This window comes from Pristiophorus japonicus, chromosome 14, assembly GCF_044704955.1.
Source record: "Pristiophorus japonicus isolate sPriJap1 chromosome 14, sPriJap1.hap1, whole genome shotgun sequence".
Taxonomy (NCBI): domain Eukaryota; kingdom Metazoa; phylum Chordata; class Chondrichthyes; family Pristiophoridae; genus Pristiophorus; species Pristiophorus japonicus.
Window position 1 is genome coordinate 10821816 of NC_091990.1, and position 12128 is coordinate 10833943.

Genomic DNA, 12128 nt, shown 5'->3' on the forward strand with positions numbered 1-12128 from the left:
CTGCCCGCTCCCTATAACCCTTGACTCCGCTATCATTCAAAAATCTGTCTACCTCCACCTTAAATATATTCAATGACCCAGCCTCCACAGCTCCCTGGGGCAGAGAATTCCAAAGATTCACGACCCTCTGAGAGAAGAAATTCCTCCTCATTTCCATTTAAATTGGGCGACCCCTTATTCTGAAACTTTGCCTCTTGGTTCTAGATGCCCCCAAGAGGGGAAACATCCTCTCTGCATCCACCTTGTCAAGCCCCCTCGTTATCTTATATGTTTCAATAAGGTCACCTCTCATTCTTCTAAACTCCAATGAGTATAGGTCCAACCTACTCAACCTATCCTCTTCATCTCAGGAATCAACCTCGTGAACCTTCTCTGAACTGCCTCCAATGCAAGTATATCCCTCCTTAAATATGAATACTGTACACAGTACTCCAGGTGTGGCCTCACCAAAGCCTGTACAGTGTAGCAGGACTTCCCTGCTTTTATACTGTATCCCCCTTGCAATAAAGGCCAACATTCTATTGCCTTCCTGATTACTTGCTGTGCCCGCATGCTAACTTTTTGAACTGCCAGCGTTCGCTGTCATTCTGTCTTTGAAACTGACCGCAATGTCGGGATTTGGTGCGTGCGCACACACATGGGGAAATCCTGGAGTCGCAGTATGGTATTCACAGCCGACACGGGTTGTACTGTGCCGCCCCTCCGCCCCAGCCCCCGCCCCACCCACAGAGCCGTCAGTTTGTGGAATCGGCCAAATCGGGGAAACTGACAAAAACATCGGCTCCTCCGCAGTAATTACGCTGTTAAATTCCACACTAAAAGTTAGCCCCAAAAGGATTAGGTGCAACTGGGGTTTTGACAGCCGTATTACTGCTAAACAAAGGTTAAGGGTGTGGAAAACGCACTTTAATTTTGTGCAGTGTGAAATTTGTCCATTTTAATAAAAATTGAAACTTTTTAAGAAAACTTTCAAAAGAAATGTTTTCCCTTTTTTTTAGAAAAGTTTGTCCATCATTATTTCAGGTTTGCCTTTTCCCCGTGTGAGAGGCCCCAATCTTTATTTTGCTCTCTCTAACATATTTTAAAAGTTAGAATTTGAAAAGCGTACTCACTTCCATGTTTGCTGTCTGTGAGAATTCAGCATTTTGATTGGCTGCTTAGACAAGCCTGTTGACATCACAGAAGCTCGCGCTAGGGGATCCCCACCACCGACCACTGAATTGAAGATTCTCAAGACAGGGATTGCGAAATCTACTTCGGGGGCCAGTGGCAAATTTCGGGCTGTCGTGTTTCTGTTCGCCAATGTTCGGCATACAAGAGAAAAATCCCTAAATGCTAAGAGATTGTTTGAGCCTTTGCAAACAAATGTAGACTAAATAGGACGCACCCTGTCTCCACATTACCACCACAGCTCATCTCTCTCTAGGGAGACAATGGGACCCATTCACCAGCCATTGAAACATCGCGAATAGAATTCATTCCATATGTTGCAAAACAGTAGCGTGTGATCATAATCACAGTAAATGTAAGCTGTACATCAAAATATTTTCCCCAGTTTTGTCAGGATATTTTTGGGATGTTACATTAAGATGCTAGGGTTTGATATGATCCCACAGCGTGGTCGCCAGTAAGATTGAAGATTGGGTATTGTGATATAATCACAACCTTAAAAAAAAGTCCTCTCTGTCCTTCACGTGTTAGATATGATTTGTTTGGTGAAATACATCCTGCAAATAATACTGTGCATCTCAGAGCCAAACTGCAACATTAATCTTTGTAGCACTCCAGTTTGAGCCTTACGATGTTATAATGTCCACAAGGCAGGCAAAATGCATGGCAATGAAACTGAATATCTATGCCATGTAAAACGTACAATTTGATACTGCTTCCGTTCAGATCTATGTTTTTCAATGGCACGAGCTTTCCATCCATTAATTTGAGCATCACCATCTGGTGGCAAATCACAATTGCCCGAAATCTAAGAAAACCAGATTTAAGAACTCCATTTGTACAACTATTTTAAACTAAGTGTCCCCTTTTGGCAAGGGCACTAGAACCCATAAATTTAGAAATTAACTGGGAACTTTGCCAATCAAATTAAAATTCTGTTCCCGGGGGTGATGATGCACTCCACTCCCTCCGGCACCCACCTCTCGCCAGTCAGGCTGGACCGGTTAATGGCTTCCTTGGCCAGGCCCAGGAACCATCCTACGAGAAGGCCTTCCGACCTGCCCGCTCCCATCCGCAGAGGGTGCCCAAAGATCAGGAGCGTGGGACTGAAGTGCAACCAAAAATCAAGGAGCAGCCCCTTCAAATAATGAAAGAGGAGCTGCAACCTCGCACATGTGGAACATGGACTCCTCCAGACCGCAGAAATTGCAAGCAGCCTGGGAGTCCGTCAACCGACTCGAAAACCTATTGCACCCTCCAGGCCAAGTCCCCAATAAATAAAGGGTGGTCTCCTGCGTAGAGAGCCCTCCACTGGGGACCCCAGCCTCCTCCGGATGGCAAGTCTCCACTTGTACATGCTGTCTAATAAGATATAGGCTGGAGTATAACAGAACATAGCTCGGGATTCAGATACTGATAACTGGCACCATCTTTACAATCATATTATGCTATCTGAACTCCATTAATACGTTACTGGCTTGCAATGAACTTCCAACCATGGATTATTCCTTCTATAATATATATTTTAAACTGTGTCATGTGGCCCCTGTACACATTTATTACTGAATTCCACATTTGGAAACCATTTTCTCAGACACACTTCATTAAATGTCTTAGCAAGTCTGTTTATTAATGTTTGTAATAGAATAGCAAATACACAGGCCTTTGTTTCCAACAATAACAGGTCTCAGGATCGAGATAACATTCATAAACCACTTAACCTTGTTCTCTGTGTTTAGATGCTAGTCAAACCCCTCAATTATTGCTGCCTCACAGTGAAATCCTAGGTGTCCATTATCCTCTGCAGATACATGTTCATTTTGATAAATCTTTTCAATATGTTGTCAATCTAATTTATTTGGTTTGAAGTTATTGTTTCCACATCTATGTTTTTTTTTTATACATTCACGGGATGTGTGTGTCGCTGGCAAGGCCGGCATTTATGCCCATCCCTAATTGCCCTTGAGGTGATCGTGAGACACCTTCTTGAATACAACCGCATGGCAGGGGGCAGTTAAGATTCAACCACATTGCTGTGGGTCTGGAGTCACATATAGGCCCAGCCCCTAAAGGACATTACTGAACCAGATGGGTTTTTACGACAATCCGGTAGTTTTCATGCTAACTATTACTGATACTAACTTTTATTCCTGATCTATTTAATTAATTGAATCTAAATTCCCCAGCTGCCGTGGTGGGATTTGAACTCATGTTTCCGTTTGATTAGGCCTCTGGATTACTGGTCTAGTAAAATAACCACAATGCTACCGTTCTCCAGAAATATGCTATTTTGTGAATGATGTACCTGGGAAACGTATTCACCTCAATTATAATTTCTTTCATTAATCACGTTACATAATAAGTGAATTCTGAGATAAATTGTCAAAAATAAAGATTTTCAGAAAGTAGAAGCAATCATCATCATCATCATCAGAGGCAGTCCCTCGGAATCGAGGAAGACTTGCTTCCACTCTAAAAATGAGTCCTTAGGCGGCTGAACAGTTCAATACGAGAACCACAGTCCCTGTCACAGATGGGACAGACAGTGGTTGAGGGAAGGGGAGGGTGGGACAGGTTTGCCGCACACTCCTTCCGCTGCCTGCGCTTGGTTTCTGCATGCTCTCGGCAACGAGACTCGAGGTGCTCAGCACCCTCCCGGATGCACTTCCTCCATTGAGGACGGTCTTTGGCCAGGGACTCCCAGGTGTCGGTGGGGGTGTTGCACGTTATCAGGGAGGCTTTGAGGGTGTCCCTGCAACGTTTCCTCTGCCCTCCTTTGGTTCATTTGCTGTGAAGGCATTATGATGGCCTCTGTTTTTCATTGTACCAATACTATCCATGCTGTGACCGGAATTTATATTTACAGGTTATAATGTTTGACAATATTTTACAACTAGAACTTCTTTGGATTCTTTATGGGGAAAAATACTAAGCTTAATTATGCATTAAAAATAACATTTAACAGTAAATGTTTTGCCCTAAACTAAGCAGCTATAAGCCAAATGGTTATTGACCTATTTATCTAAAAACTTTATCCAAATTCAAGAAGAGTTTTTCTAAGTTCCTTGCTGTGGATGAGTTCTTGATCCTGACAAGTCATGGCTGTTCTGGAGGTTATGCCAGGGTGGCCTTGCGAGGGTGAGGCTTAACATGCCCCCCACCCCCCCGCAAGACCATTGGCACTGGGGGGGCATAGGGCAGGGAGTGGAGACTCCAAAGAGTGGAGCTCTCACATCCCACACTTCCTCTGGGACCCAGTGTATCGTCCGTACAGATAGACCTGGGGAGACTGGGCCTGCTGGCTGATCCAATGATGGGTTTGGGTGGGAGAGTCAAGGGAGCACGGTTTGATTTCCATTGGAGCTCAGAAAATATTAATGCAGGAAGTGCCCTCGGGGGATTGTGAGTGGGGGTAGGAGCAGGTTGATGGGCTGACTGGCCTTTTCTTGTTCTGTGATTTTTGTTTTTAATGCTATCATTTCATCATTTTGATCCAAGGCAAAATAACAAATGTGATTCTTCCTCTTTGGTAGGGAGGGGGACTGGTGGAAAGCTGAGTCCTTGCTGACAGGACAAGAGGGATACATCCCATACAATTTTGTGGCTCGAGCACATACACTGGAGATTGAATTGTAAGGGTCCTTTTTCTGTTGTTCTACCTTATTCGTTCTGACAATACTTTTCCCATTGTGTTCACCAAGATGTGAGCTAACACTATTGGAATCCTCACACACATTTTTTCCTGGATTGGCCTGTCATGTGAAAAATGTCATTTTCCCTCCCCGCCCGCGGGTATTGCTTGGTCAATAGACCCCCGCTCGACCTCTGAGCACGCGAAAGATTTGCATTTATATTTGCTTTTACGGCCTCAGGACGTCCCAAAGCGCTTTACAGCCAATGAGGTACTTTTGGAATGTAGTCACTGTTGTAATGTATGAAACGCAGCAGCCAATTTGTGCACAGCAAGCTCCCACAAACAGCAATTTGATAATGACCAGATCATCTGTTTTAGAGGTAGATTTAGAGATAACCATTGGTCCCAGGACACCGGGGATAATTCCCCTGCTCTGCATCGAAATAGCGCCGTGGGATCTTTTGCTGAGAGAGCAGACGGGACCTCGGTGTAACGTCCCACCTGAAAGACGGCACCTCCAACAGTGCAACACTCTCTCAGCCACTGCGCTGGAGTGTCAGCCTAGATTTTTGTGCTCAAGTCTCTGGAGTGGGACTTGACCCACAACCTTCTGACTCAGAGGCAAGGGTGCTACCCACTGAGATAAGAGAGAAACTAGAAAAAGCTGCAGTGTAACATTTCCATTTGCATTTCCGAACACCTTCTGCCTTTATGAAATTTCTAAACAAGCTTCTACATGTTTTGCAATAGTGCCAGATTTTGATGTGCACTCATGCCTGTCTTGAGATTAGACCACCCAGATTCATTTACCCAGACTATGGAGCAGTAAGGGGAACTTTATTCAGTATTACCTATGTCATGTATGTAACCTTCATGTAACTGTAACCTTCATGTAACAATACTGTACACTGTAAAAAACTAAGTAATGCACGCCTTGACCACAGGGGGTGAACTTGTGGGAGACACTCCTCACCTGGTCATCCAGGTATATAAAGGGAGGTCCCACGCTGGGTCATCACTTCTTGGTCCTGTGAATAAAGGTTAGGGTCACAGAGTGACCTTGTCTGCAGAATGTGCCTCGTGTGAATTTATAGTAGCGTGTAAGGACACAACAACCTAGGCAAGACTGGAATAGAAAGGATTGTTTTATTAACACACTGGTACTCAGCTTTCCTTTTAAAGTGAAAAGTCTTAATGCTTCCAATTTTAGACATGTTCTTGATGTAACTTAGCCGTTAAACTGGGACAACAGCAACTATATACGAGGCCATGGAGGGATTAGAAAACAAGGATGAGAATTTTTAAATTGAGGTGTTGCTTAACTGGGAGCATTGTGTCTAGTGCTGGTCATTGAGATATATTACTGACAGTGGGTCATTGAAACAATGGTCATACTAGAACAAACGCCTGGAAATTTAAGGTTCTTGAAACTTTTACTCACATGGTAATTATGGACGAGGGAGGATATTAGGCACATCTTGGCTCATCCATCCAGAAAGACCTACAGTCCCGTCATAGCAGCATTCAACCGATTTTTCAATGATTCCAAGGTTTTATTTGAAGAGGTACCTCCTGATATCAGTCCTAAATTTAACTTTTTCCAGTTTATGCTAGTAAAACCTATACCCTTACGGTTTAATTTAAATAATCTTCTGGTTTTATACTTTCCATACTTTTTATAAATTTGTACACCTCTATAAGATCTCCTCTCGAACATCTCCTTACAAGGTTGAAGAATGAAGAACCCAAGTTCATTTTGTTTTTCCTCCTAATTGAGACATCTATGGCCAAGGAGCAGCCTTGTGGCGCCTCTGGGTCCAGCGTCCAAATCTCTCCCTTGTATCTCAGAACTAAACACAGTGCTCACGGTGGGTCTGACCATAACTGGACACAGAGCTCGAGGTGGGTCTGACCAGAATTGGACACAGTGCTCAGGGTGGGTCTGACCAGAATTGGACACAGTGCTCAGGGTGGGTCTGACCATAACTGGACACATTGCTCATGATGGGTCTGACCATAACTAGACACAGAGCTCGAGGTGGGTCTGACCAGAACTGGACACAGTGCTCACGGTGGGCCTGACCATAACTGGATACAGTGCTCACGGTGGGTCTGACTATAACTGGATACAGTGCTCATGGTGGGTCTGACTATAACTGGATACAGTGCTCATGGTGGGTCTGACCATAACTAGACACAGAGCTCGAGGTGGGTCTGACCATAACTAGACACAGAGCTCGAGGTGGGCCTGACCATAACTGGACACAGTGCTCACGGTAGGTCTGACCATAACTGGACACAGTGCTCATGGTGGGTCTGACCATAACTGGACACAGGGCTCAGGGGGATCTGACCAGAGGCCACCCAACCCCCATCTCCATGCCCCCGCCCCCTTCAAGGGTTCCCTCCCTCCCCAATTTAGACAAGCTGAGGCCTGATGTTTCAATAACAAAGGAGGATACGTTGAGCCCCTTTGTTTTCTGCGTGCTATTTGCGATCCACATTAACGAGCATTCAGCTGACCGCCCCTCGACATTGAGTCAAATAATGAAAAGTGACGGACCACGACTATCGGGGTGCGGGTTGTCCAGATTTAGCCCACTTTTACTGCTTTGGTTTCCGTAATGCATGCACCTGTGAGTATGCTCACCTATGGCACTATTTCGAAGAAGAGCAGGGGAATTATCCCCGGTGCCTTATCCCTCAATCAACATCACTAAAACAGATTATCTGGTCATTATCACAGTGCTGTTTGTGGGAGCTTGCTGTGCGCAAATTGGCTGCTGCGTTTCCCACATTACAACAGTGACTACGCTCTGAAACAAAAGTACTTAATTGGCTGTAAAGCTCCTTGGGACGTCCTGAGGTCATGAAAGGCGCTATATAAATGCAAGTCTTTCTTTCTTTCTCTTTCCTACTTGTGTATTCGCAAATATATTTGCTGACATTATGCTTCCCAATTTGATGTGGGACTTTGTTCCTTCTTTGTAACTCTGGCTTCACTCCTTCCAGGAGCACTAGTTTAGGTCGGGATTTGACCACTGATGCATCTCATCTTTGACTGATAATCAATGTTTTTTTTTCTAGATGGTTCTTCAAAGATCTAAGCCGGAAAGAGGCTGAACGACAGCTTCTGGCAGCTGGCAATACGCAAGGCTCCTACCTGATTAGAGAGAGCGAGACCACAAAGGGTATGTTCGAAGCTTCTTCAATAGATGGCTTGGTGAGGTTGTTCATTCTCGGGTGACGTACACTTCCTTGAGGTGTGTTCACTGTAGGATTTATATCTTCCCGTGTCTGACTGAAGAACATTACAAGCTCACAAAAGCCAAATACTGCAGATGCTGGAATCTGAAATAAAAACAGAGAATGCTGGGAAATCTCAGCGGGTCAGGCAGCATCTGTGGAGAGAGAAACAGAGTGAATGTTTCGTCAGAACTGGCAAAAGTTCGAGATGTAACAGATTCTTAAGGAAGTGCAAGGGGGCAGGGAAAGGGGGAGGGGGGGGGGAAAGAACAAAAGGGAAGGTCTGTGATAGAGTGGAAAGCAGGAGAGATTTGAGAGACAAAATGAATGACGGGAGAAATTGAGATGGTAATGGCATAAGTTAGGAAACAAAAGATGAGTCCAGATAGGGTGTAAATGGTGGAATTATCACCAGCTGCCCTGGGAAAGAGACAAAAAAATAAAAAATAAAAATAAAAAGGCAGGGTGCTTCAACATTACAAGCTGGTGTTTGGATTAGCCTTAGTTACGTGTTAATCATAATAAATGATATACCAGGCATAAAATATCCCGAGAATCAACTACAGATTATTTGTTTGTGAAGCAGCAGTAATGACTTCACAAATATTATGTTAAATCTGCTCTATTCTTTTAGCTGTCACTCTAACACAGAAATAGACTTGAATTTCTTGAGAAGAATAATAGAATCATAGAAATTTAAGACACAGAAGGAGGCCATTCGGCCCATCGTGTTCGTGCTGGCCGACAAAGAGCTCTCCAGCCTAATCCCAATTTTCCAGCTCGAGGTCCATAGCCCTGAAGGTTACGGCACTTCAAGTGCACATCCAAGTACTTTTTAAATGTGGTGAGGGTTTCTGCCTCTACTACCCTTTCAGGCAGTGAGTTCCAGACCCCCACCGCCCTCTGGGTGAAAAAAGTTCTCCTCAAATCCCCTCTAAACCTCCTACCAATTACTTTAAATCTATGCCCCCTGATTGTTGACCCCTTTACTAAGAGAAAATAAGTCCTTTCTATCCACTCTATCCAGGCCCCTCATAATTTCATGCACCTCAATTAAATCTCCCCTCAGCCTCCTCTGTTCCAAAGAAAACACCCCAGCCTGTCCAAAATTTCCTCATAGCCAGAATTCTCCAGTCCAGGCAACATCCGAGTAAATCTCCTCTGTACCCTCTCCAGTGCAATCACATCTTTATTGTAATGTGGTGACCAGAACTGCACGCAGTACTCCAGCTGTGGCCGAACTAGTGTTTTATACAGTTCAAGCATAACCTCCCTGCTCTTGTACTCTATACATATAAGAAACGGTTTTTACTTTTATAAATGGTCACTATGTCAACTGGCCGACCCGACCCAAATTCAGGTCAGGGAGTTTTTGGCCTGGACCCGATACCGCCTGATTCTGATGACCGCCGAAAGCGCGTCATCAGAATGCGTACCGTTGCTTTCCTGCACCTGAGAAATCTTCCGACCAATATTCAGCTGCAGAAATCGATCCCCCGCCGCGCGGCGCCCCCAACAGCTTTCTGTGTCGGTGCACCTTATCCGCAGTGTGCGGCCCGGCAGCGCGGTGGCCCTTGAAGGGAAGGGCCCACTGCCGCGGCCGGCATGTAATCATTTTTGCCGGCCGACTCCCCAATCAGCTGCCAAGATCGTGCCCACAGGTTCGGCCGGGCCGCCAACCTGTTGGGTGCCAGGCTGCTGACCCGGCCGAAACCCTCCCTGGTGGCCCAGTGGCCAAAGACTAAAAAAAAAATAACAGAATCTCTCCCCTTTAACGGATGGGAGAGAGCGTGATTGACAGCGGCAGAGTCCCAGTTCGACCCATATCTAGCCACTTAACCTGGCTTTGAGTTTCTGGCCCGCCCCCATTGTGACACATTTCCTCAGGGACTTTGAAAAAATGTCAAAGTCCTGAAAATGGTTCTTCCAACTTGATCAAGGATCCGTGCGATAAGTACAAAGAAAAAAAACCATAGATGCGCCAGTTCTCTTGTGCTGCTGAATTTCGGCCCCTATTGCTTTTGCAATCATCCCCTTTCAAAGCCAATCTGGAACAAGTTTAAATAAATATTTCGAAACATGAAACTTGTGCACACCCTTTGCTGTTGTACACGATAAGGATGAGACACTGAGGTGAGAGACATTTGTCCAGTACATGTCCATTATAATGACAGGATTGAATGACTTCAAGCCTTAACCTATTTTCAGATTTTGTTGTTATTGCCTTCACTTGGATGCAGATTTTCAATTACTCCTCATTGTATTGTATCAGCTGTGGCTCAGTGGGCAGCACACTCCCCTCTGAGTCAGAAGGTTGTGGGTTCAAGTCCCACTCCAGGGACTTGAGCACAAAATCCAGGTTGATATTCCAGTGCAGTGCTGAGGGAGTGCTGCACTGTCGGAGGTGCTGTCTTTCGGGGATGAGATGTTAAACTGAGGCCCCGTCTGCTCTCTCAGGTTGATGTAACAGATCCTATGGCACTATTCTGAAGAAGAGCAGGGGAGTTATCCCTGGTGTCCTGGACAATATTTATCCCTCAATCAACATAACAAAAAAAGATTATCTGGTTATCACATTGCTGTTTGTGGAGCTTGCTGTGTGCAAATTGGCTGCTACATTACACTTCATTGGCTGTAAAGTACTTTGAGACACCCAGTGGTTGTGAAAGGCACTATATAAATGCAAATCTTTCTTTTATTTTATTTTATTAGATAAATGTGTAAATCCACCTGCATCTTTCAATACGTATTAAGTGCAACAACATAAATCAAAACAACGGACCGGACATCACTTTATATTTGCACCTAACAGTCAATGCAGCACGCTTTGAGATGTCTATTTCTTATCCAATGTGATTAAATAAACACATTGGGCCCAACTGTCCTGTCGGTAGCAGCCTGAGGTAATGACAGGAAATAGGGGAAGAGACGCAGGATGGCCCTCCGTTACATTGCCCAGGACCTCTGGGGCTTCCTCAAGGTGAATGTTTTCAACCTGAGCTTGTGCCTACAGTGGGCACAGTGACATCCTCTCATATCATAGAATCATAGAAGTTTACAGCACGGAAGGAGGCCATTTCGGCCCATCGTGTCCGCGAAGCCCTTTGTTGGAAGGGCCCCCATTTCTAGGGGCACCTGTAGTGACATTGCGCTCCCAGATTAGGGGGTCTTAAGGGGTCAGAAGAATATGACATAAGGACATAAGAAATAGGAGCAGGAGTAGGCCATTTGGCCCCTCGAGCCTGCTCCGGCATTCAATATCATGGCTGATCTACCTCAACTCCACTTTCCTGCACTATCCCCATATCCCTTGATTCCCTTAATATCCAAAACTCTATCAATCTCTGTCTTGAATATACTCAACGACTGAGCATTCACAGCCCTCTGGGTAGAGAATTCCAAAGATTCACCAGCCTCTGAGTGAAGAAATTTCTCCTCATCTCAGTCCTAAATGGCCAACCCTTTATTCCGAGACTGTGGTCCCTGGTTCTAGATTCCTCAGCCAGAGGAAACATCCTCCCTGCAACTACCCTGTCAAGCCCTGTAAGAATTTTGTATGTTTCAATAAGATCACCTCTCAATCTTCTAAACTCTAGAGAATATAGGCCTAGTCTGCTCAATCTCTTCTCATCGGACAATCCCCCATCCCAGGAATCAATCTGGTGAACCTTCGCTGCACTCCCTCCATGGCAAATATATCCTTCCTTAGGTAAGGAGACCAAAACTGTACACAATTCTCCAGGTGAGTTCTCATTGGGCTCTGAAGCTGGTGGCCAGATCCTCCCATATCGTCAGGCCTGAAGCTACACTTCTGCTTCTAACCCTATGTTCTGGTCCATGGGCCTATGTTGCAGATGCAACTGAGCATGTGACTGAGCTGGCCAATCAAATTCAGCCAGCCTGAGACCTGGACAGGTGGAGTGCAAATGGAGAACCAGGAAAATCAGCCCCGTTGTTATATTCATAATTACAATTGAACCAATCCAGCATCAACTAATGTGCTGTGTTTGGAAAGCTAAGTGGCTGAATCTGTCATCAGCTCAAGAGAGAATCTTTTTGGTGAATCAGAGTAAAGAAG

General features: G+C 45.0%; 1 protein-coding gene across 1 annotated transcript in view; it reads left to right on the forward strand.

The window, feature by feature from the left end:
* lck (LCK proto-oncogene, Src family tyrosine kinase) overlaps positions 1–12128 on the forward strand; it is a 97222-nt gene that overhangs the window by 20273 nt on the left and 64821 nt on the right. Inside the window, exons 5-6 of the mRNA XM_070898414.1 lie at positions 4704–4802; positions 7892–7995. Of these exons, the coding sequence (XP_070754515.1) occupies positions 4704–4802; positions 7892–7995 (203 nt within the window). The remainder of the gene's footprint in view (positions 1–4703; positions 4803–7891; positions 7996–12128) is intronic.